Here is a 26,700-nt window from a genome sequence, read left to right on the forward strand (position 1 = left end):
GCCATATTTTAATGTTTAATAATAGAAGGAGCACGATGTGTGAACGAGAATGAGCATGATCAAGATCGTGAGCACAACAGCTCCACTTGTAGAAAGAACTGAAACCCAACTATTTGTGGGATAAGGGTGATCACATGTACACCTTGAGAGATCATCCTCAAGTGAGAGTGGAGACTTTTTGGCTTAGGCTCCATGATATTTTTTATGTACCCCTTTTTTTGTGTATATGTCTATGTTTTTAATGTATCTCTATATATATACACCATTTTTTATGTATCTCTATATATATACACTATTTTTTATGTATCTCTATATACACACACACCATTTTTGGGCTCTCAATCTTCATTATCTTGACGATTTTGTTTTTTTTTATAAATCAAAAAATCATTTTCATTAATTTGTAATAATGGATATCACTAACAACCATAAAGATCATGAATAGTATCATGCTCATGCATAATTTGAAAACATGTATCCTAGAAAAACCCATAAAAACTTGAGAAATCTTTCCCCCCAGAGTGTAAGTTCTCCTCCCCTCTAGATCAAAATCATCATAATATGGATTGATACCAAGCATCTCTATTTCCATGCATTCTTGGTCCTTTCCATTCACACTGGCCCTCTTCCACTTTCCTAAGCTCCTCTTCCTCTTTTGCTTGGGAGCACCTCCATTGGCATGGTTTCTCTCACCGTGTAAGAGTTTACTCTCCACTTGAAAAATATGCATGGCCTAAAGCACTCCATTGCATAAAGCACTACATCTGGATTCTTAATATGAGCTTATGCAAAATAAGAACGTTAGTTAGGTCTCGAGCTTGATTTTATCGGATGGAGGGATTCAATTTTTTGGACCTACATAGGAGAAACAGAGGATGATTGTATTAGAGTTGCCTGATACCACTCTGAGCCTAAGACAAATGCACTATATAGATCGTGTACGTGTGTTCTGTCCTAAGTTGCATATAGTCAGTAAATTACAAAATCTGGGAGACAACATTCAAAATCGTTTAGTAATCAACCATAAAATCGATTGATAATAAAGATGATCGACTTTGAATGAAGTATTCATACTTGCTTAACATGTGTGAATACAAATGAAGTATATTTTCCAACATATATACAGAGGCTACAACACAATAGCCACTGGTAAACTCAGTGTTCGAGATGATACAACCCCACACATGCTCGCAAAACACCATACCAATACGAGATCCGCACAGCGTTGACAGTCGGTGTCAATGGAGTACTACACTGTAGAAAGTGGGCAGCTCCAATCTCACTAAATGCAAAGGCAAAGCCAACTGAACCAGGCCAAAGGAAATTTCTTGCGGGCAATATTCCACCAACTAAACCTCACTATTGAAAGTGGCCAGCTCCAATCTCACCAAATGCAATGTGTGTGACAGCAAACTGAACTTGGCCAAAGGTAATGTGGGCAAAACTCTCTCTCTCTTTCTCTCTCATACACGCACACGCACACATGCGCACAGATGATATAAAGATTATATAATATTTATGTCACATATATACTACGCTTTTAATCACCATAAACATATCTTGTGGCAATGCTCCAACCTCTCTAGAGTACACTATTGAAAGTGGGCAGCTCCAATCTCACTGAATGCAACAAATAGGAGAGCAAACTGAACTTGGCTTAAGGACAATTCTTTCTTCTCTCTCTCTCTCTCTCTCTCTCTCTCTCACACACACACACACACACAATCTTCAACAAATCAGCAAAAAAAAAAAAATCTTGTAGGCAGTACTCCAACTCAGTCCTCTCTTGAGTACAGAAAGTGGGCAGCTCTCACTAAATGCAATGAATGAGAAAGCAAACTGAACTTGGCCAAAGGAAATTTCTTGTGGGCAGTACTCTCTCTCACCACACAAGTGCATGCACGTGCACACACAATATTCATAAACATTTTACAATATTCACGTCATATATACTACGCTACAAATCAACATAAAACATTTCTTCCGCTTAGTATTTGTGCTACAATTAGGTAGTTGAATTCTTACTGTCAAGCATGGCAGACGAGCAGTCTTCCCCATGACGTGTAGACGGAGTATTTGTGATTTACATCTTCAATGAAAGAACCTTTCTTATAAGATAAGGCCAATAGCGAAACCGCACAATTCCACTGGTCTCTAACCAACAGCAGCATAACCCTTCTACTGCAAATACTGACTGACACAGCTTCATGGCCCTCGGAGCCATTCACTGTATGATCCCCATTAAGTGACATCCGGTACTATTAAGCTATGCCTGTACATATACATGAAGTGCACTTCCTCTATGTTGTGTCCCCACTGAGCCCATTAATTGAGTCCAGTGTCATCCTCACTGAGCCCACCACATTTCTCCTGAGCCTTGATTGACCATTTCATGAACTGTATAATGGTTTCATCTACCCTAAGCTAGTTAAAATAGTATTTATCCAGATTTCGTAGAGGCTTTAACATGTAACTCTTGTATGAGCAACCTTTCAAAACTGTCTTAAAAATCCCTATGTACCTAAGCAATGCCACAGCAAAAAGGTAAAGTCCCCCTACTTGTAAGAGACTTGGAGAGGTATTTAATGAAATGAGAGTTAAACCTGAACACTACAATAGAAAATACCCCGACTGCTATTACTGTCGACTACTACACACTGAAATTCGTGACCCTCTGAACGACGCCTCAAAGATTTTACCCACCACCACGCAGGTAAGAATTAACAACCCTGCTATACGTGAGGTCCCTAATTTCCACCTAAAAGCACGCAAAATAATAGCAATTTAGTGAGTTCAGACAGCCATAGGTCCCGCAATTTTACTGGCACCACCTATATTGTGACTGGCAGGATAAGCTACCCATATGCCCATTGACGTTTTGGCAATCTGGATGACATCAGGAAACTGCTTCAAAATGCCTTGAAGCTTATTCAAGTCAAAGCCCTCCTTATCCAAATCATTACCGCTTGCTTGGAAAAAATCCTGGTGGATTTTGGTAATATCATACCCATCCTGCACTACAGTCATCAGATAACTCAACCACGACTTCAGATCCTGGACAACCTGTATCTGCCTGAGAGCCTTCGCCACATTTTCTTGTTTCGACACTCCTTTCTCAGCCCGATCATCACATACAGACTGTTTAGAAATACCCGAATTGTTATTGAACCCCATCACGTTCCCATCCTGCTTGATAAGACGAAGCACAAGCCCAGTTTTGGTTGGCTCTACATGAGCCACATCTGAAAGCTCTTTCATGAGCTCTTGAAGACTAGCAAACCCTAGCTTTTGGTGATCCAGGAGCATGCCTGTTGCAAGCTCAAAATCTCTAGAAAGCGAAGAAAGATTATAATAGCTCCCGTCTTTAAGGATCTGGGGAAGCCAACTCCTAAGCTTATTGAAAATGGCATCCTTTTCATTTGCAGGCAGCACTGGCTTCCAAATATTTACTGCTTCACCGTGATTTGATGACTTAAACTCTCCTCCTTGAATTTCGCCTTGAGAGTACTCTAGCATAGCTTTTTGATTCACAAACAAGGGCGCCCAGCCTGGCCCATTTTTCCTCAACCATTTTCTCTGCTGCATAGCTTGCTGTAAGAGATGAATTATCCTGCCCACAACAAGGTTTTTGATGTGCATGCTACTAGAATTCTTCAAAATTTGAGCAGCATCATACCTAAACAAAAAAGGCAAGTTCACAAGATACAAGAATATGTATCAGCTAATAGAACCACAAGATAAGAGACAACTCAAAAGCTATACAAAGCACAGTTACGAGAAAGGGAAACGGAGAAGGCAATTTCAAGGGGCCTGAAAAAGGTCGTCAGCAAGGGAGATGTAAAACCCGGGGGGGGAGGGGGCCGCTTAGGTAGGGTAGAAGAAGGGGAGGAGAATCACATGGAGACTTAAGAAGTATGTGATTGAAGATTGGGGGAAAGGAGATTGATGAGGAGAAGGAACAAACGAGAGGCTAAAATTAGGGTTTTGGGAGGGAAAACACCAATTTTTACTGGGACAATTTTTACTGGGAAACGTTTCCCCTTGCCTTCTCCCGCGATCGAAATGTTTCACAAAATAAAATGCGTTTCAGGCTGGCAAGGAAAGGGGAAAAGCTGTTTCCAACATGCAGAGGTGCCGTTTCGGCTGTTTACTGTGACTATGATACAAAGCCTACTTACCGGCTGCCAGAAGCCAAGAATACTTGCTTCCTTTCACCATTAAGCAAAAATTGTCGTAATTCAAGCCACACATCGCAAGGGTAATTATACTGCATGTTGCCTGGATCCACACAGTCCCATGGTACTTTGTGGTCAGGTGGAAAGTACATAACCAGACCTCGTCCCAGCTGAGTCTTTGTAACCTGGCCTAAACCTGCTGCCTTGATTAAGGTTTGTTTTACATCAACATTCTCATGTTGTGGGTCCCAATACCGAACACAATCATGTAAGTTGTTTTCAGTCGGTGCAAGCATGTCCCTTTGAAGTGTCTTCATGGCACTGTAAACCTTATCTAGACAGGTATCATGTGACACTTCTTCCAAGTTTGTCATTGCATAAGAAGGTGGAATAAGTGGTGAAGAGGTTAATGCAGGAGAATTCTGAGGCAGCACTTTGATAGCAGCTCTATTATCGGGAGTAAAATACTCATGACCTGGCACATTATTAGCAGATCGATTATCAGGAGCAATATGCTTGTAAGGTCCCCTGGGCATCAGTCCCGCTGATATACTCGGAAACTCTGGCACCAGAGGAGGCCTAGGTACATCTGTATTGCTGTACACCATAGGCTCCTGGATTTCTTCCCTTTCTGCCGCTCCTGGCAAGAAATAGGGATATTGCCCAAAGTCCACACTACGAGCAGCAAGATGAGGTTTCCCAACAGCATGTGTCCTACTTTGACTTGCTTTACTTGTGGGAGAGAACGTATTGTTTGCTGCTTGTGCAATCCTTCTATCCGAAGGTACATTAGATTTTTTTGCACCATGTGATCCATTCCTGCTTTCATTTGACACTAGGGTAGAAGACCTATGATAATTCTCGAGATTTAAATTCTTAAAATGCTCCGTTGTATGGTTTTCTGCTGACTGTGGGCCTCTTCTCTGTGGTGGCAAATATCTATTGGGAGCTGCAGAAGTACGCATATCTGAGTTTTTAGAATTACCAGATCCTGGTTTTTGCCAAAACTTTTCCATTGAGCCACTCAATACTGAAGGCTCTTGCGAGGCATCACCATTGGGTTGAGAAAAATCAGGCTCTGATAGCTGTCCCTTGGCTAAATCTTTCCAGGACCAAAGCCTTCTTGCAGCCCCAATAAGGGCCGGCTTGACAAATTGCGCTGGGCAGGCAAGAAGGATACTGTATGTTTTCAAGCTTAGTCGATGCAAAGCATTTGCAAAGTCACCATCACCTGATATTAGAAGAATGTTAGAGGGTGGAGGATTATCTAGAGCCCATAGCAGCATCGCCACCAGTATAGCCTTGTCAGCGGCATCCTTGTTACCTGCAGACAAAAAAGCATGTCAATACTCATGCCATAGAAATTGCAGAAAACAGATGAACATATAAATTCAGCAGCATATTGACAAGAAAGAGAGTAAAATCTTGGACTTCAAATGAATCTACTCGAAATGCAGCGACCCATCAAATCCTCCATTCACAGCCACCATCACATTCTTGTCCATGCGCTCAACACCTAACAGTTCACATAAATGAGCACCTAATTTTTGATTCCTTTTCCAAAGGATAAGGGTAAACATTGCTACAACAAAGACTATTTACCCTTATCCTTTTCCAAAGGATAAGGGTAAACACTGCTACAACAAAGACTGTTATAACACCATGGAAACAAAAAAAAAAGTGTTTCACTGGCAGATACACTTTAACCTCATATCATGTGAGATATCTTTGAGATGATCATTTTGAGTCCACTCTTTCATGAGTGTAGCTTATTCTTTATGGTAGGAAGTATAAAGAAAGTCTTAAGAAGTGTAAAAAAGCATGAAAAAGAAGAGCATAAGCGTCATTTTATCATGTGAGATATCACGTTAAAGTGAAGATAAAGTTTTGTGCCACCCATGTAACCTGCTTCGTGCTGTATAGACGGGAGCTTGTTGGTGCCATCCGTGTATGGCCAGAATGGCGTCTTACCTATGGGATTGTCACTCCATAGGAAGACCGGGACATACATTCATATTTCTGTCGCGCCAATTTTGTACCCAACAAGAACTTTTTGTACAAGTTTCGTGAAAGGGAGATTTTGTCCATTACATGTGCACATGCATTTATGACTGCATGCATAAACTTGTTTTCGCATGATTTGTTTGCATGTGTTTGCCTGTTTTGCCGTGTCAGTACACTGGATGGGGACGCCCCCAATGTACCGTGGGAGTGCTGCTTGCTGACACATTGGTGTGGCGTGTGAACAGGTGGTAAGTATTACCATTTTGGCCTTTTTCTAATGTAAAATCTAGAAAGTAATCCAAACCTTAATATTTATAAGGTTGGGTGTTCACACACATTTAAAATTTGGTCCGGACATTTTCTAGTGTGGGTGCTAACCTTTGATTAAAGTTTAATAATATTTAAAGCAACTATTGCATGGGAAGAATTCTCTTCACACGTGGATGGTGGAAGGGATTGGTTGAAGGAAAGAGTCGCCTACTGTATGGAGAGGTGCGAATGATTTTTCTCCCGCCGGCCTGCTGTACCCACCTCCAGCTCCAACCCATCTGCTGCTCGTGTTGTACTTGCCTACAGTTGTTGTACATGTGTTGTACCCGCCTGCTGTACAGCACAACTGCTGTACCTAACCTGTACACGCCTACAGCTGCTGTACCTGTGTTGTACCTCTTGCTGTACCTATGTTGTACCTGTTGCTGTACCTGCACGCGACTACTTTACCTACTACTGTACCAGACTGCACCAGGATGTACCTGCTATACCAGAATGTACTCGGTACTTGTTATACCAACCTACCCTATACTTGTTGTACCAAGCCTGTACCTGCTGTACTAGGACTTGTACTTGCTGTACCAGGACATATACTTGTTGTACCAAACTTGTACCTGTTGCTGCCCGTGTTGTACTTGCTGCACCCACAGTTGTACCAGGTGGACCTGACTGCATGGTAAAAGGAATGCATCTCCATTGACTCTTGCTACATGCTATACTAGGTGCCTTGTATTTCTTATTTGTGTAAAACTAAGATTTTCTAAATTAAGTTCAAAGATTTCTTTAAGTTTTGTGAAGAGCAAGAACAAAGCATGTTTATGCTAACCATACTGGTTTAATTTTCCTCGAGTAATAGTGCTAACCGCGCCCTCTGAATTCTGAGAGCCAGTGAAGGTTAGAAACACTAGGGAGTTCCGGAGCAAAGCTTATCTGGGAGAACCAGGCAATGTTCCCTCCGTGGTGTACTCCTTTGCTTGTGCTAGTACGGGCGTGCCTGTTGGTGCAGGGTCTCGGAAGACCAGTGAAAGGCAGGTGTGCACCCAGTGAAGGTGGGAGTGTGCCTGTGACTTGGGACTTCTTCGACTGTCCAGACTTCATCGACAAGTACCCAATTGTTTGAGTTGTATTCACTCCATGTGAGGAGAAATCTGGCCTATTGGCCCGTGACACTTGTACATATAAATACTCCAAAAAATACAAATGTATTGAGAGGGGGGGGGGGGGGGGGTTCCTTTCCGGCCCCAGTGTTGGTGTCAAGTGTTCTTGGTCATTTACAGTTTTAATGTTGTTAATAATGTCCATTGTTGGAATTAGTTAAGTGATCTAAAAATGTGTATTTTGTCTTCCGATTTGTAGGCCTCCTGTATAGGGAGTGGTTACAGAATCTCCTCTGCTCGTCTTTTCTACCTCAACTATTCCTTCCCCTTGTCTACAACTAGAGTCAGCATTAGGGTAGAATCAATAGCTAATCAATAAGGTAAAATCAATCGCTAATCGGCATGGTGTAGTAATGTACACAAGCCCCTTAGCTTCCCAGCTCAACTCTTCACATCTTTCCCAAATTACACATTCTCTTATCTTTGCAGGACATTTTAATATAGCTGCAAATCACCAAGACAAATTCCAAAGTATGGGACAGGTTATCAAGGGTGCCATAAAAAGGAGTTGGAAGCTCCTAACAGGCCATCCTCTTTACAGGACACTTCTTCACAAATGACAAGATCCAATAAACTAGCTACTTTCCACTTGTAGAAAGTATGGGACAGGTTATCAAGGGTGCCATAAAAAGGAGTTGGAAGCTCCTAATAGGCCATCCTCTTTACAGGACACTTCTTCACAAATGACAAGATCCAATAAACTAGCTACTTTCCACTTGTAGAAAGCTCGACTAGACAACATCCACTCCATCCAACTCAATCATGGTCTATCACCAAAGTCCACTCTTCATGGTTCCACAGACCTCTCTTTCTTTCAACTTCCTTTTGTCCAACAAGTCATTTCAAAGATTTGGGCCAAACACAAATATTTTCTCGGCTTAGTTGAAATGCTACAATAAAAGGAACTCATCAAGTTTTAAAAGAGATTGAAAACAAATAAGGACCAAAAGAAGAGATTCCAAATATCTCTTCTTGTCCTTTCCGCCTCGGTGACATGCATAAATGGAGACACCTCCGAAAGCAGTTTCCAAAACTTTTGTACATACGCATTTACCGATTCCCCCTCATTTTGCTTCACCCAATCCCTAAAAAAATGTTACATGGAAGTTATGTGACTTGCCTATAGGCAAGCGTGCTATCGACACAAAATGGGTGTATAAATTGAAATGTAAACCTGATGGCTCCATTGATCGCTATAAGGCTCCTTTAGTCGCCAAAGGGTATGCCCAGAGAGAGAACATTGACTATGATGAGACTTTTTCGCCTACTTCACGTATGACCACCATACGCACTATTGTTGCATTGGCTGCCAATAAAGCTTGGAATGTGCATCAATTGGATGCATAGTAACATGAAACGTTTCGTCGTTTCGTCGTTTCGAAGGTTTCGTTTCGTCTGTTTTAAACGAAATGCAAAGGTTTTGAAATGACACTTCTTATATACACATACCAAATTTATAACATAGCCAACAGAAAGATGAAGATGCATGTTTTGGAACTAGTGGGTATGAAATTCATGATTTTGGGGGTAGGTTTTTTGGTATTTTCAAAATTTGGACAAGAAAAGGAGAGAAAGAGAGGAGGAAATAAACAAGTTGGAAGGGAAGAGGGAGGTGAGAAGAAATGGGAAGGACGTGAGAAGAAAAGGAGAGAAAGTTGGAAGACAAGAAAAGGAGAGAGAGGAGGAGGCAAGAGGAGGGGTGGACCGTGGAGGAGAAGAGAGAGAGAGGAAAAGGGAAGAGGAAGAGGAGGCATGGAGGAGGAGGAGTGAAGGAGCGAAAAGGAGGAGTGGACAAGGAGAAGAGGCAGAGCAACAAGTTGCGGCCGAGAAGAAGTGTCGGATGCGTCAAGTGGCGAATGGACAACAAACAAGGACGGAAATGACGGCAAAAATCGCATTTGCAAAAAAAAACCTCCCGCCCGTTTTTTTGACCTCACTTTACATTTGGGCGAAACACCGTTTCGATGGGCAGGTTTCGTTTTGTTTCGAAACGTTTCGTGCTAGAAACGTTTCGTGCCATTTTGAGAGGGCAAAACGGGTTTTTATGTTACTATGATTGGATGTCAAAATTGCTTTTCCAAATGGTGATTTGCAGGAAGAGGTTTATGTATCACAGCCTCCTGGCATTGTTCAGAAAGGTGTAGAGGATAAAGTATGTAGATTGCGTAAAGCACTTTATGGCCCTAAACAGGCTCCTCGTGCTTGGTATCAAAAGATGCATGCGTACTTTCTCTCTCATGTTTTTGAAATAGTCCCGACTGAGAGTACCCTCTATGTTCGCAAACAAGGGGATGATTTCATACTCCTAAACCTTTCTGTGGATGCTTTGCTAATAACAAGCCCTGATGAGGGGCAAATTTCAGCTTTCATAGCTGAATTATAGCATGCATTTGATGTTATAGACATGGGACTTTTGCATTATTATTTGGGTATCCAGTTTATACCAGTCGAGGGGGGCATCATGCTATCTCAAAGAAGATACATTGAGCAGCTCTTAGAAAGGTTCCAAATGATAGATTGCAAACCTGTTTCTACTCTTATGGAACCAGGCTTACAATTATCACTTGAGGACTCTTCCGAGTCATTTGATGTTGCCACTTATCAACAGGCTGTGGGATGCCTTATTTCTCTATGCACTACCTGTCTTGATATTCAATATGCAGTGTCACACTTGAGCAGATTTATGCATTGCCCTGGCATTAGGCAATGGCAAGCAGTGAAGCCTGTCTTTTGTTACCTTAAAGGCACTCAAGACTTTACATTGCTTTATAGCAATGCGTCTTCAACCGCTTCAAGAAGTTGGGAAAAGAGCAAGAAAAGCATCATGCTACTCTCATATAAGATGATGAGGAGATGCCAGTTGAAGATGAAAAAATAAACGCTGCAACAACCCAAGTCTCCCTCAATGAGTAAGACGATGATTGGACATTCTAGCTACTTCTATGTCCGTGAGAGTCAATAAGAGTTCTCTACCCTCGGTAGTCTCCCTAAAATCTGATTGCAACAACCTCAATGTGTAAGATGATGACTAGACATTCTAGCTACTTCTATGTCCGTGACAGTCAATAAGAGTTCTCTACCCTCGATAGTCTCCCTAAAATCTGATTGTATGTGTGTCTTCTGTTAGAAGTCATCTCCTGTCTTTATCAGACACCAGGGCCTCTCTTGTAGGTGTGCCTGCCCTGTATAGGTGTTTTCTCATTTTTCCTCACTCCTCGTATTTTTTCCCCATTTTTCCATGGTGTGGGTGGTTGCCACAGGCTGGCAGGAGCTTCTCGTGCTAGCCGACTGCACTCTTGTACACGTGGAGCTGGCCAACCTGATCAGAAGGGGTCGTGGCTGTTTTTCTTACTGGCCGACTGGTAGTGCCCAGTCGTGAGGGCTGGCGGCGCACGCTAGCGCTGGCCGACTACTATATGGGGCCATATAAATAGGCCCCATAGCCCCCACATTGTATTCATTCAGTTTTTTCCTCGGGATCTTGTGTATAGAGAAGAGTTACACACCTATCTCTCTACTTCTCTTGTGCTGTCTATTTTCTGCACTCTACTTGCTCGTGGTCTCAGATTTGGTTATCATTTCCGCTGCGTATTTTGACATGGTATCAGAGTCCTAGGCTCTTGAAAGATATTGGGAGTTTTCTGAGCAAGAGGGGGATTGTTACGTTGCTGATTGGTGGACTGTTTGGACTGTTCGGGAAGAGAAGTAGCAAGAGGAAGGCGGGCTAAGTTGCTGGACAGCCACTTGCAGGTTTAGAGTTTTTTTTCCCACCCACCCACCCTTTCACTTACATCCCCGCGATGGCAGATTTGTTAGAGATGGCTGAGAAGCATGTGAAGATTTCGACTCTCCCCACGTTCCAGTGGACCGTCAATTAGACGGGAACAATTACGGCATCTAGAAGGTTATGATGGAGTCTATGCTGGAGTCATATGACCTTGCTGATTTCATCGTTATAGGGGTTCCACTGCCGGAAGCAGAGGAAGGGGAGTTACTGTGAATGAAGGACCGCGATGCACAGGAACAGATGTGGGATTGTGTCAACGCCATGGTCCGGTCATTTATTTTCCTCAATTGCACACCACAAGTAATCAATCACGTAAAGCATATGACGCTGGCCAGAGGCATATGGCAGCACTTGGCTTCTCTTTATAACAGGGCATCACCCATGAAGAGGATCTCCTTGGAAGTGCAGATGCGGGTTATGAATCCTACAAAGTCATCGACGATGCGGGAGCACATTAACAAGCTGCAGGCCCTTCAGCAGGAAGTCCTCCAGGAGGCAGGGAAGGAGATATCATTTGACGACCTGGTTGCTGAACACCAGATTGGACTTGAGCTTCTCCGTGGGGCTGTTGAGCTCTTTTATGCAGACGCCATTGAAGTCTCATTGGGACGCAGGATTATGGATCTTGCGGTATCTGCAGAGTACGAAGGATCTAGGACTCTTTTACACAGGAGGGGATGGAGTCTGACTCCAAGGTTGGAGTGACTCAGATTGGGGAGGAGATCCAGACACGAGGAGATCTACTTCAGGTTACAGTTTTACCCTCGGCTCAGAAGCAGTTTCTTGGAGCAGTAAGAGGCAGCCAACTATTGCCCTATCTTCGACAAAGGCAGAGTACCGGGCTGCTTGTGGTGCTGCTTGCGAGGTTGTGTGGTTGCAGAGGCTGCTAGGCAAGATTGGGTTTCCACAGAAGGAGCCCACAGTCATCCAGTGTGATAACCAGAGTTGTATAGCTATTGCTCGGAACCCGGTCTTCCATGCCCGGACCAAGCACACAGAGATACAGTATCACTTTGTGCGTGAGAAGATCTTGGCTGGTGACATCTTGCTACTTTATTGTTCGACGGAGGACAATGCGGCAGACCTCTTCACGAAGTCTCTACCTGAAGCTACGCTCAAGCGGCACTCCAGCCCCCTAGGGTTGATTTCACAACCAGGAGCTGAGAGGGGGTGTTAGAAGTCATCTCCTGTCTTTATTAGACACCAGGGCCTCTGTTGTGGGTGTGCCTGCCCTGTATAGGTGTTTTCTCATTTTTCCTCACTCCCCGTATTTTTTCCCCATTTTTTCCATGGTGTGTGGGTGACTGCCACAAGGAGCTTTTGGTGCTGGCCGACTGCACTCTTGTACACGTGGAGCTGGCCGACCTGATCAAAAGGGGTCGTGGCTGTTTTTTTTACTGGGCCGACTGGTAGTGCCCAGTCGTTGAGGGCTGGCGGCGCATGCTAGCACAGGCCGACTGCTATATGGGGCCATATAAATAGGCCCCATAGCCCCCACATTGTATTCATTCACTTTTTTCCTCGGGATCTTGTGTATAGAGAAGAGTTACACGCCTATCTCTCTACTTCTCTTGTGCTGTCTATTTTCTGCACTCTACTTGCTCTTGTGGTCTCAGATTTGGCTATCATTTCCACTGCGTATTTTGACACCTTCAATGTGCAGAAAGACCAAAAGTAATACAATGTACCATGGATATACTGAGCCATGGAAAATTGAAAGAAAAAGTAAAATGAAAATATCTGACAATACATGTGATCAACAGATGATCCTGTGTAGAGTGAGATATACTATGATCAGCTAATGTCGATACCTACCTCGGCCAGAACCGATCTGATGGTGGAGTGAATGTCCGGCCTCTGTGATGGGAGCGAGACATGTCGGCGGAGAACCTCACGAATCCGTCTCTGTGTGGTGGGGGGTCTTGATGCTCTGGGTCAGGGACGTCTGGCTTGCCGAATGGATCGAGCTCTCTCACTAAAAACTCCTCTGGGGTATGGAGCTAGAGCGTGGGTACGGGTGGTGGGCTCTGATGTCATAGTAGAGGAACTATTGTGGGCAGTAGATTCCGATGTGGATGTATGTACCACAAAGAAATTTGTGATGGCTCTATGTGAGGTGTCTTGTCGGAGCCGAGGCTGTCTCTCAGCATGCTGCCTCAACACTACATCCCTGTGTCGTCTGAGCTCCGTCAAGTACATGCCCAAGCACCTCTGATCCTCAAACTGTATCACCCGTGTGAGTGGTCAGAATCCCTCTCAGAAGAGGCAATAGAATCTCCCCTGTATCTCATAGTAAGCCGGGCAACTGAGCATATAATGGGCCTCATCCTCTACTGCTCATGTGATGCATACTATGCATGTCCTCTCCTCATGTGGGATATCCTCAGCTCTGCCAGTCTCTACTCTGAGGCGGTGGGAGGATACCCTGAGCTGGCCGATCGTGAATCGTGATACACATGGCATGTGACATGTGTATCTGTATGTATCCCGGGATCTCAAAGAATCCATCCTCGGAGAGTCTCAAGAAGTGATCTCTGTAGAACTCACACTTCTTACCAATCTCTGACAGACACCCATGTCTGGTGTATGTGTAGCCCAAGTAGATCTAACCGGATGATCCGGTTGATCTCTTGACGTGAGAGATCAAGGTATGGGGAATCCAGGCTATACTAAAACAGGGGGAGACGGTCCATTATGCCATGTGCATGAAACCACTCGACTACCTCAGAGTACCATGCATGTGTTGGTAATGGTGGTGGTCGTGCCAGTGAGGAGGAGGGCAGTCCAGCTCGTCTCAATCGCTCCCTCTCCCTCTTGCCATATAATTTCATAGAGGACTCTAGTGCTAGTCGTGGGAGGCGATCTCTGTCAAGCGTGTATACATGCTGAATATAAGTGACAGTCTGAAAAAGGGCATCTGTAACCAATGGGGCCACCCCAAACTCTCCATGTAGAATGTCATGTGGTACAAATGGCTTACTCCTGATCACGCGTGACAACATCATCACCCGTAGCCTCTCTATGCTCCTCCAGTGATCCTTCCCTAGGCCTGGCCCCCAAAGGGCTGCACCATACATAGCCGCTGGTCGTACTAGAGTATCAAAGAGCCAGCACTTAGTGTGGGGTTCTTGGAAATGTGCCTCGAAACACTGTCTCTCCAGACGGGCTAGGGAGGCGTGCCCCCTCGCAAGTCGGTAAGTGGCAGTTGTGGTCATGCAAAACAAAGGGCCTATAAAAGTGACTCCTAGATACACATACTTCTGCACAATCTCCATTGGGGCATCTCTATATATGAAAGAAAATCGTGAGGGGACTTGCATAAGATGTGTTGTGAAGACCCTAACCTTGGTTTTACCCAAATTGACCGTAAGGTCTCTCTCCCTACAAAATCTGTCCAATGCATTAAGTGTTTCTGTAAACCCTCGGCTGAATCTAAGATCAAGACAATGTCGTCAGCATATAGCAATATGGGCACTACTGTCTAAGCCAATGGTGAACCTCTACCTCCAAAACTATCCACAAATATTGCGATCTCATCAATGTATAGGCCAAAGAGTGTAGGTGAGAGTGGGCAGCCTTGCTTAACCACAATAGTGTTACATATATCTCCCGAGGTCCCACCGGGTGCACGTACTCAGCCAAGTACTGCCTCATATAGTGCCATTACACCCCATATCATCTCATGTGAGAACTGGAGCTCCTGCAAGCGTCCTATCAGACGAGATCGAGGGGCGGAGTCAAAGGCTTTGCGGAAATCCACAAAGCAGCAATACGCATGTCTCTTTGAGGACCTCGCCTCCTCTATGATAGCATGTAAAGTAAAGATATGGTCCAGCGTGGAGAAGTTTCTCCTAAAGCCTGCCTGACCTGATGCTCTGTTTCCCATCCTCTCTGCCATAGAGCTCATCATGTCCTCTAGTACTGCCCCATAGATTTTGGCCATTGTGCGACCAATCATGATAGTCCTGTAGTTACCTGGGTCCGTGGGATCTCCTGCTTTGTGGATGGGGGACAATGGTGTTGGTAGTCCAAGAGGGTGGGAAGCCTTCACAGAGTGCTCTGTTAAAAAGACCGGAAAGAATGGGAGCCAATACGTGGTGCCCGTGGGCGAAATGTTCCGCGCGTGGATCCTCATGATCTTTTGCTCTCCCATTATGCAGCTTTTTAAGAGCCCTAGTGACATTGGGGGAATCAAAGAGATAAGATGATGTAGGCCTAGGGATGTGTGACATTTGTGGTATAGGTTGGTTTGGCACATCATACAGTTGTCGTGCATAGGCTTCCCAAAGGCTAGGATCTGTGATAGGTGTAGGTGCTCTTTTCTCTTCCAGAATGCGCCAAGCTTCTGAGTTGTCCTCGCTCAAAAAGAGCTGGTATAACTCTTGTTCTCGTCTGGCGAGAAATGCCCGTTTCTTTCGGCGAGTGAATGTACGGAAGATGCATTGCATCTTATGTGCTGAAATCAGCCCATGTTCCCTCTCGCATAAGAGGCGAAGCCTGGTGGTTTTGCACTCTTCATCATACCATCCATTCTGGGGTTGGGATCCCACTGGCAAACTTGCTATGGAGCATGTGGTGTAGGGGAAGCTGGTGTGGGCGGAGGATGATGGAGGAAAGTTGGGATGTGATGGTGGAGATAGGGAGGGATAAGTCGAGAGCTGAAATGTGGCACGAGAGGTGGTCCTCATAGATGTGGTCAAGATCATGATGGAAATGAATCCGGGTGAAGGTGGTGACAGGGGGTGTGTGTGTGGGCGGTACGATGGGGCATGAGATCGTGAAAGAAAGTAATGCGTGGTCAACTAGTATGGGGGGAGGAGGGATGGTGAAGTCTGAGATGTGTGGTATAAGAGCGGGAGATCCCATGAGGTAATCCACTGTACTAGTGCCTCCCCCATGCGGAAAAGATGTAAGGTTGTCCGACTGCGGCCATCTGGACAACCCATTATATATAACCAGCTCATCCATAGCCCCCATATCCAAGAAGTGTCTACCATACGATGTTGCATTCCCCATATCCTGGTTGGCCCTCTGGAGGCCCATCTCAGCCAAGTCAATTTCTGACAACATAATGGCATCTCCTAGGCAGTCATATGTCTGCACTTCTTTCCCTTTTGTCCGTGCATTAAAGTCTCCTAATAGGAGGACCTCTCCCTTGCTAGGAGAACTCTGCAATGTCTGCAAATAATGGCGCATAAGGAGTCTCCCCTTTCTCTATCAACCTGCATGCATATTATGAGTTCTCTGGTGGGAAGTAGCATACTGCAATATGCATCACTCTCAAGCCCTAATCGCATCCACATAAAACGAGCCTCCTCATCGTGTCTAACCATTGTGAGCATGCCTCTCAAATGACGGCGAAACAAACATGCCACTCCTCCCGAGCCACGCCCCCCCCCCCCCCCCCCCCCCCCCCCCCCCAGTGGTGCGTGTTTGTCCTCTGAAAGCTGATTCCCATGTATAACCCTCCACTTTGGGTAGCCCTCTCTCAGGACTTTGATGCGTTATTGTGTAGCAGATAATATCCCTATCCGTGTAAGTCTCTATGAAGCCTCCTATGTCTGACCATAGAGTTCCATTGCAATTCCATACTTCCATCCTCAATGCATCTATGGTCTCATAGGCCCCGCACCGTCATGTGGGGCATTTATCCATGATGATGACTCGGTCATCTCGATAATGGCCCATTTTCCTACCTTGCGGGCTTCCATAACCTAAACCATACCGGCTTTCCTATGTTCCACTTGTAGGGGGGTGAGGTCATCTCCAAGGTATATCTGTTAGAAGTCATCTCTTGTCTTTACTGAGACACCAGGGCCTCTGTTGTGGGTGTGCCCGCCCTTGTAGGTGCTTTTCTCATTTTTCCTCACTCCTCGTATTTTTCCCATTTATCTATGGCTTGGGGGGCAGTCGTGAGCTGGCAGGCGCATTCTTCCTCTGGCCGACTATACCCGACTTCAGTACAGTGCTGGCCGACTTATGTTTGCTGGCCGACTGGTCTTGTAGCTAGTCGTGGAGTATCTGCACCTGTCGGCTGCCCCTGGAGCAGGCCGACTGCTGCCTGGGGTCCATATAAAATGGGCCCCCACATCCCTTGCCATTTTATCTTGTATTCGGGATCTTCTTTGTGTATATAGAGCAGAGTTACACGCCTCTATCTCTCTTCTTCTCTTGTGCTGTTTTTTTGCACTGTGTTTGCTCTCGTGTTCCCAGATTTGATCATCATCTCCATTGCGTATTCTGACATGGTATCAGAGCCCTAGGCTCTTGATAGATCTTGGGATTTGTGTGAGGAAGAAGGGGACTGTTGTGTTGCTGATTGGTGGACTGTTCGGGACTGTTCGGGAAGAGGAGAAGCAAGAGGACGGCGGGCTGATTTGCTGGACAGCCACTTGCAGTTGTAAGTTCTTCTTTGTTCCCGCCCACCCACCCTTTTTTAGATTACATCCCCGCAATGGCAGATTTGTTAGAGATGGCTGAGAGGCATGTGAAGATCCCTACACTCCCCACGTTCCCGGTGGACCGTCAATTGGACGGGAACAACTACGACATATGGAAGGTTATGATGGAATCTGTTCTGGAGTCATATGACCTTGCTGATTTCATCATTGTTGGGGTTCCACGGCCGGAAGTAGAGGAAGGGGAGTTACTGTCAACCCGAAAGGACCGGGAGGCGCAGTTGTGGGATCGTGTCAACGCCAGGGTCCGTTCATTTATCTTCCTCAACTGCACACCACAAGTAATCAATCATATCAAGCATATGACGCTGGCCAAAGGTATATGGCAACATTTGGCTTCTCTTTACAAAAGGGTATCGCCCATGAAGAGGATTTCCTTGGAAGTAAAGCGGGTTATGAACCTTGCAAAGCCGTTGACGATGTGAGAGCATATTAACAAGCTGCAGGCTCTTCAACAGGAAGTTCTTCAGGCTGGGAAGGAGATATCGTCAAAAGGCATGGCCATAACGTTGATGTCGCATCTGCCCTCTCAATACTCAACATTCTACTCATCTTTGATTACCAGTGGCAGGCTCAGCACCATTACTTGGGAGGAGCTTGTGCCCATGGTCTTGGACGAGGAGGAACGATTCACAAACCCTCCCCAGGGCAGAGGTTCGGAGGCCTTAACTAGCCAACGATTGAAAGGGCGTAACAAGGGCAAAGGGAAGGCTTCAACGGAGAAGTCTTCTAAGCAAAAGTCCAACGCTGACCGCGAGAAACTAAAGCCACAGAGGACCTGTAATGATTATGGCGAGAAAGGCCACTATCGGAGGCACTGTCCCAAGCGGAAGACCGAGAAGGGTGAAGACTCCTCAGCAGTCAGCAGCAACCATGAAGACTCCGGCTTTTGTGCACTTAGAGGTGATGGACACCGATGTTTCATTTTCTTCAGGCAGGGAGGAGGTTGGAGGACTCTCCGCAACGGATACTCAGGAGTGGATTCTAGACAGTGCTTCCAGGCACACGACTCCTTCCCGTTCGGCTTTACACGATCTCTGCAGGTATTCTGGTCACATTCTTAATGGGGATACATCCACTATCCTAGTTCACAGTGAGGGCAGGTTGGAGATAGTTCCCGATGGCAGAGGGAGGAAGCATTCCTCCCAGGTGTTGTATGTTCCGTCAATTGGTTTTCATATGTTGTCAATGCATCAGGTTTGCAAGACTGGCGTACGGGTGGAGTTTGATGAGCATTTTGTTGCTCTCCGGGATAAGGCAACACGCCAGGTAGTTTGGGAAGGCGGAGTGGAGAATGGAGTTTACAAGCTTTCAACACTCTCTCTCCCAAGTCCTCAGTATTGTGATGAGTGGTAGTCTGGTAATGGCCACTTAAGTGTGGATACGCTCCAGGTGCAGGCTTTCCCGGACCAGATGGTGGATAGCTTGCCAGTTGATGGCAGCAGTTGGCAGGAACTTTCCAGTACCGATGTTGGTAGTTCTTGTGTTCGTCAGTCAGAGGAAACTTTACAGGTGACCTATGCTCCGATGTCGAAACTCCTGTAGATGAGGATGTTCTTTCCACGGGGACCTCTTGGAAAGCCAGGCAGGTGGCCGTTGATTACTTGCAGAAGGAGGTGGTTGTTGCACATTCTCCAAGCTTTGTGGTTCCGAATTCAGAGAGGCTGGTCAACAGGTTTCAGAAGGCCTCGCGTGGTCTTCAGCTGGTTTCCAGGACTTGGCTTCCCACCGTAACAAGTGTTGATCCTTGTGAGCAGTGTGATGCCTCTTTGACTCGAGAGCAGAATGGTTCATTGATTTGGTTGATGGATACCAGATTGGACAGGAGCTTCCTAATGAGGCTGTTGAGCTCGTGTTTGCAGATGACTCTTTGGGAGGCATGATTGCGTATCTTGTGGTTTCTGCAGCATGCGAAGGATCATGGACTCTTTTGCATAGGAGGGGGATTGATGGATGGAGTCCGACTCCACGGTTGGGGTGACTCAGCTTGGGGAGGAGATCCAAACACAAGGAGATCTACTTCAGGCCCAGGAGCAGTTTTATGGAGCAGTAAGAGGCAGTCATCTTTTGCCTTGTCATCGACAGAGGCAAAGTACCGGGCTGCTTGTGGTGCTGCTTGTGAGGTTGCAGAGGTTGCATGGCAAGATTAGGCTTCCACTGGAGGAACCCACGGTCATCCAGAGCCACTTTGCTCAACTCCTTGTGGCTGGTTTTACAGCCAGGAGCTGAGAGGGGGTGTTAGAAGTCATCTCTTGTCTTTACTGAGACACCCAGGCCTTTGTTGTGGGTATGCCCGCCCTTGTAGGTGCTTTTCTCATTTTTCCTCACTCCCTGTATTTTTCCCCATATTTTTTCCATTTATCTGTGGCTTGGGGGGCAGTCGTGAGCTTGCAATCGCATTCTTCCTCTGGCCGACTTCAGTACAGTGCTCGCTGACTTATGTTTGCTGGCCGACTGGTCTTGTAGCTGGTCGTGGAGGATCTGCACCTGTCGGCTGCCCCTGGAGAGCAGGCCAACTGCTGCTTGGGGTCCATATAAAATGGACCCCCACATCCCTTGCCATTTTATCTTGTATTCGGGATCTTCTTTGTGTATATAGAGCAGAGTTACACGCCTCTATCTCTCTCATTCTCTTGTGCTGTTTTTTTGCACCGTGTTTGCTCTCGTGTTCCCAGATTTGGTCATCATCTCCGCTACGTATTTTGACAATATCTTGGTGGTTCGGATGGTGGCCCTCTTCAAGAAGAAAGCCAAACGGGACTCCGTATCTTTGAACTTGAGGAGGAGAGGCCTCTCCCTTGTCAAGTCCTTCCCGGCTTGCCAAGCATCTACAAAAGGTGTGCCAGTGAGGCCCATCTGTCTACACAAAGTCTCACCATCCTCTTTTTGTGAGTTGCCCACTTGCAAGCCTGTTACTCGCACATGTAGAGCCCTAGATTGGCGATGGTTCTCTTCTCAAGCGTGGCCGTCATGATGGATGTGGCATTCGGGGTGTGGACTGTTTTCTGCTTTTTCACAACCTCAACCCATTTGGAGGTTTCTCCAACCTCTTCTTTGGTTGCCTCCATGTCTTTTCGGAGGCCTGCATGCTCCTCCCGAAATCCTGATTTGGCCTCTTGAATCTCTGTTGTGATTGCCTTCTTAGCCTTCTCTAGTTCCGCCTCAAGTTTAGCATTGGCGTCTCGCAACTGGGCAATCTCTAGAGCAAGAGCTTCTTGTGTGGCTCGCTCTCCTTCCTCTTTGCCATACTTGTGCATCTCTTCCTTGCATAATTCCATACATTTCTCCATGCATGCAGCCAAGCATGCATCCTTCCAGGCTTCCATCTCTTGTCGCATCTTAGCTTACAGCTGTTTGTACATGTCCTCTTTGCCCTGAATCTCGGTCCTGAAGCATGAATCTCCTTTTGATGCTGGTTCAATGTCCTGTCTATCAGTTTCTTTTGGTCTGAAAGAGCCTTTTGGGCCTGATCTTTGATCTTGTTCACTCTGTCTTCAAGAGGGAGCACCATTGTCACAGTCACCCAACCCAAGCTTTGGTCAAGGACACGGGAGAAGACGGAAGCCGGCCCAATGCGCAATGGGGTAAGGGCGGGAGTGGCTTTTGGTTGAGGGTTCAACCATTAGTCCAGAGTAGGGACATTCTGCATTACTGACACCAGACAGAACAGAGCCAACCCAAGCAGGAGAGAGCGGGGGCGGCGGCGGCGGCGGCGCATAGAGGCAACGCGAACAGAGCGCACAGAGGCGGCAGCGAACAAGGGCGAAGAGAGAGAGACAGAGAGAGAAAATCAGACACAATATTGGGTCCCGAATACTCTCTGTAGGGCCCCCACCGTGAATGGTGTATTTGCTTTATTAGAATGATGCAAATTCTGTAAATAAAAATCTGTTTCTTGACCTGCACTCTTCACCTTGGCTAAGAGTCCCCCTTGTCTGTCCTGGCCCTTGGAATTCAGCAAGACCTTTGTGAATTATGAGATCCTTGGACTTATTTATAGCACTAGAATATGCTGGTCAGCCTGTTCTGAAATCTCTACAACCTGGGAAAATCCCCTTTTTCCATGCGCTTTCACACTAGACACTAACTAGCCGCCTTGCTGACTATCCAGGCTGATGTCCCAACCTGCACATGGCCGTTGGGCAGCCTCTATGCTTGGCCGCCCGGCTGGGCAAGGCCCCTAGCCTCTAGGGCCTGTCGACTACTTGGCCAAGCCCCTTGGGCTGGCCGAGAGCCATCTATGGCTGGTGGGCAAAGCCATGGGCCTTCCTAGCCCTTCTTGGGTGGCCTAAAGCCTGCCCAATGCCCAAGTCAAGATGGAATCTCTCTTCTAGGGTAGCCCTAAGGGCTGAACCCCTTCTGCATGCAACCGACATGCTTTCCTACAGATGCATGGTGTCCGGTTGCAAACCCAACACTCAGAACATCTAATATCATTCCAGAGGGAGACTCACAGTACGGATTGGCATTGCTTCATGTGCAAGACAATGCACACCTGACCTTGGATGCTTAGTGGAGCTCACCATTTGGTCCCTTCACCAGTCTTGATTAGTGTTTCACACACTGAACAAAGCCAAGGTGAGAACGGGGATTTTCCACAGAAGAAAGTTGAGGCATCTACTAGCAAAGTTTGGCTTGAAAGATGGCTACAGAGCATAAGCAGCATGGGATTTTATTCATCAAAGAGACTTATAATGCTTATAAGTGAGTGTTTTCACGCATCATTAATGAAGGGCTGGACATATTATTATTTTGGGCATGAACAAGTGGACAAAAGGAGGTGCCTAGTGAAAACTTGGGCTACAAGCTGGGAAGAGCATAAAAGTTGATATTTTGGGCCAACCCAGCTACTTTTGGCAGCTAGGAAAAGCACAAGCCAAAAAGGGCAGCTGGTCGACTTTATAAAAAGCTGGAAGCAGCTTCTCTTGGGATCACTATCTTTTGGCCAGCAGCAGCTCTCTTCCTCTCTCTCTTCCTCTGTGGCTGGGTGGTGAGCCAAAGGCCGTCCCCTCCTGTGGTAGCACCCGTAGTGGCGCTACGGTGATCTAACATTGGTATCAGAGCTTGGTGTCGGGATCGCGAGTGGCGTGCGAAGCGGGCCCAGCCGTTTAATGATTGGCTCTCAATCAAATTTGGGGGGATAATCTTATCCCAAAGGTCCTACAGCAAGAAGTCGTGGAGAAGAAGAGGTTGGCCAAAGCTGGAAGGAAGGTTTCCTCTATTTTCTCTCTCTCTCTCTCTCTCTCTCTCTCTCTCTCTCTCTCTCTCTCTCCCTTGCACACACTCAAGCTCTCCATTGCAGGTAAGCAATTTCGGTGTTTTTTTTTTGCTTTGGAGCTTGTCAATTTGAGTTGGAGCTGTGGGGAGCTGAGGGTCGACTCTGTGTGTCTGGAGCTATGGGGAGCTGAGGGTCGACTATGTGTGTCTGGAGCTGTGGGGAGCTGAGGTCGTCGGTGCGCTTACCATCTGTCGGTGGGTGATGTCGTCGTCCATCGCCTGCGTTGAGCGAACCTTGTAAGGGCGGCTGTTTGGTGCTGTCGACTGTGTGGAGGGAACCGGCGGCCTGCCTGGTGCTGCCGATGACCAGCCCACAGGCGGCCAGCCAGGCCAACGCTAGAGCCGGCGGCCAGCCCACAGGCGGCCAGCCACGACCAGTGCAGCCAGCGGCCAGCCACGCGCTGTCGACGGCCAGCCAGGCTAGCGTCGGCCGTCAATTTGAAACCTGATGAATAACAAAAACGAATTTTTATTTTTTTTTTAATCCAACGAACACCTCTCTCCCGGCAGTGGAGGAATAATCCCGACAGTGGAGGGATAATCCAAGGTGGTATAATTTTCTTTATGAGTTGCAGGCACCTTTCTCTCGGATCGGAGCATCCCGGAGTAGCAACGCCTGTAGAGGCTCGCAGCGCAACACAAATCGGCAGTCGACGAAAGTCGCAGGCGACCGTAAGGGGGGTGACTATTCTCTCTCCACTGCTCATTTTATTAGCGTTTTTTTTTTTGTAATTTCCGAGTTCTCGCATTTTTATTTGTGCAAGAATTAAAATATGTCTGCTAGGCGTAGTGTGTCCCCACCGCGTTCTACTTCTCTAGGGTTCTCGCATTTAATTTCCGAGTTCTCGCATTTTTATTTGTGCAAGAATTAAAATATGTCTGCTAGGCGTAGTGTGTCTCCACCGCGTTCTACTTCTCTAGGGTTTTCAGGTCTCTTGTCCTCGATCGCGGGTTTGACCCCGACCGAATTGTCAGGCCATATACGCCCGTTGTCCGGTCCGGAGGGCGCTCGTCGATCACGCGTGATCTGCCAGCGCCCTCCTCGTCTGTTGACCCCGCCTTAGGACCCAGCGAGCCGCAGCGGCCACAGTAGCAGATGACCCCTTTCTGGCCGATGAGCTAGATGACATGAACACTGACGTCGCCGAGGGGACTGAGGAGGACCTCTTGGAATATGACGACGACGATTATGACCTATTGGACCCTGCCGACGTCCTGACAGAGACGGAGCTCTCTAGTGGACTTTTTAAATATCTTAATGCAAAACTGAACAATATGGGTAAAGTCCAGGCTGACTTAGTCACGATGCTACAGAGCATCTCCACACGGTTAGACGCACTGACAGCCGCCTCGGCTAGTACTCCGACTCCTCGTGATGATAGACGAGCTCCTACGGCACGGGTGAGCGTAGCCTCGCTAGTGGTTGCAGAAGTACAGGCCGATGCGCCTGGGGGCCGTCCGTAGAGACAACTTCGTCGTTATTGAAAGACTTGAAGCCGCCTAGTTTTGGTGGCGAGAAGGAGAGAAACAAGGACTCGGTCAATATGTTTCTAACGAAGTGGTCAAACTTGCACGCGCTGCGACAGCAGCCTAGCCGGGTGCAGCCCGTAAAGGCTACCCTCTCATTAACCGGCAAAGCGTACAAGTGGTGGATGAGTTTGACAACTCATCCTGCCACTTGGACGGAGTTTGAAACGATGTTTCGAAAAGAGTTTTTGCCTGTTAATGAGGCGGAGAGAAGCTGGGAGTTATGGGACAAGTGCTCGATGGAGAACAAATCCCTGACTCAGTACATCTCAGACTATAGGGAGATAGTACTCAAGCTAAAGGGGATCGATGCATTCCAGACATTGCGAGGCTTTCAAAGAAGCCTCAAAGATGATTACCTTGAGTACGTAGAGCCCTTACAGCCTAAAGACTTAGCAGAGGCAATTAAGTATGCGCAGATATTTGATGACATCAAGCGCCGTAGTACGCGTGGTGGTTCGAGCAGGGCCGAGGGTAGTGAGAAGAGGAGGTCAGGCCTTAAAAGAAAAGGGTTCCGCAGTAATAAGCAGGGGGATAGGATGGACCAGGGAGAACAGGATGGTCATTGGTCTAAAAAACCGCGACCATCCAGGAAGAAAAGAGACAGCGAAGTCCAAACAAAAGAGGAGTATATTAAAGCGCGAAAGGAAAATCGCTGCTTTAATTGCAACGATGTAGGGCACACGAAGGCTGAGTGTCCAAAGCTTAAAGCCAGCACGAGCGGCAACGAGCCCAAAAGAGATGGTAAATCCTCTAGGCAATTGCATACAGTGCAGAGACTCCCTCTCAGTTCCGCAGAGTTCAGAGAGGTGACAGTGTCTCATTGTGATGAGCATCACGCTTGTTCGGTGACACCAGCGATGTGGCAACCTATTGTAGGTCTGCATGACATGGTGCGCATGTATGGCACCATAGGTGGCCGTAGAGTCACAGTTTTTATCGATGATGGAGCTAGCCACAACTTCTTGAACTACTCGTTAGTCAAGAAGTTGGGATTGACTGAGACCCAGAGCGATCATGAGTATACTGTTGGCCTAGCCAACGGGTATGACAAAACGGTATGGAATACTGTAGTATTTGGGGTCCCATTATATATGCAGGACTACGAGGCACCGCTTGACTTTCAAGTCATGCACTTAGCCAGAGCAGACGTATATCTAGGCAGGGAGTGGCTGTATGGCTTGGGCCCTAGTCTAGCTCGGAGTTACCTACATAATACGCTACGTTTTGAGCATGGAGGTAGAGTCATTACCCTGCAGGGCGACCGTACTGTCCCCGCCACACCACTTATTTTCTCCATGAAGCTGTGCACAGCGGTCTGCAGAGGCCAGATAGCAGAGGTATATGCTTGTTACCCTCTTTTAAATTTTGTTTCCGTAGATGAAACTGTAGATGATGTTTGCGTAGACAAACAAGGAAAACAAAATAGCCTTGGACGAGACCCACTGTTTGAAAATCCTGTTTGGCATGCATGCGATTAAAACAAAAAAAAAATCCAAGGCGAAAGAGACATTAAAGAAAAAGTATATAGATACTTTAATGAATTTATTAGAGGAATTTCAGGATGTTTTTCCTGATGATTTGCCAAAAGGCTTACCACGATCTAGAGAAGTAGACCATGGCATCGAAGTTATGCCAGGATCAAAACCTATAAGCAAACCTGCTTATAGATTAAGCCACTCCGAGGCACAGAAGGTGGAAAAACAATTGACGGAATATTTGAACAAAGGCTTCATTCGGCCTAGTTCAAGTCCGTGGCCATCGCCTATTCTTCTGGTAAAGAAAAAAGACGGATCCAGGCGGATGTGCATAGACTATAGGACTCTTAATCAGATAACGATTAAGAATAAGTATCCGATGCCACGCATGGATGAGTTGTTTGATCAACTCTATGGATCGAGATACTTTACAAAAGTAGACCTGAGATCAGGGTATCATCAGGTTAGAATTAAAGCAAAAGATGTTGCGAAGACAGCATTTAGGGCCCGTTTCGGGCATTTTGAGTTTTTGGTTATGCCATTTGGGCTAACCAATGCTCCAACGTG

General features: G+C 46.5%; 1 protein-coding gene across 2 annotated transcripts in view; it reads right to left on the reverse strand.

Annotated features, from left to right (window-relative positions):
• Positions 1-1,882: 1,882 nt before the first annotated feature.
• Positions 1,883-26,700, reverse strand: part of LOC147630365 (uncharacterized) — a 36,843-nt gene continuing 12,025 nt past the window's right edge. For both annotated transcript variants that reach the window (XM_086810226.1, XM_086810227.1), the window contains exons 3-4: positions 4,179-5,499; positions 1,883-3,676 (exon numbers count right to left, since the gene is read on the reverse strand). In XM_086810226.1, the coding sequence (XP_086666352.1) occupies positions 2,794-3,676; positions 4,179-5,499 (2,204 nt within the window). In that variant the 3' untranslated portion in view covers positions 1,883-2,793. The remainder of the gene's footprint in view (positions 3,677-4,178; positions 5,500-26,700) is intronic.

Source organism: Cibotium barometz, chromosome 16, assembly GCF_041138505.1.
Source record: "Cibotium barometz isolate CiBa-2024 chromosome 16, ASM4113850v1, whole genome shotgun sequence".
NCBI classification, from domain to species: Eukaryota; Viridiplantae; Streptophyta; class Polypodiopsida; order Cyatheales; family Cibotiaceae; genus Cibotium; species Cibotium barometz.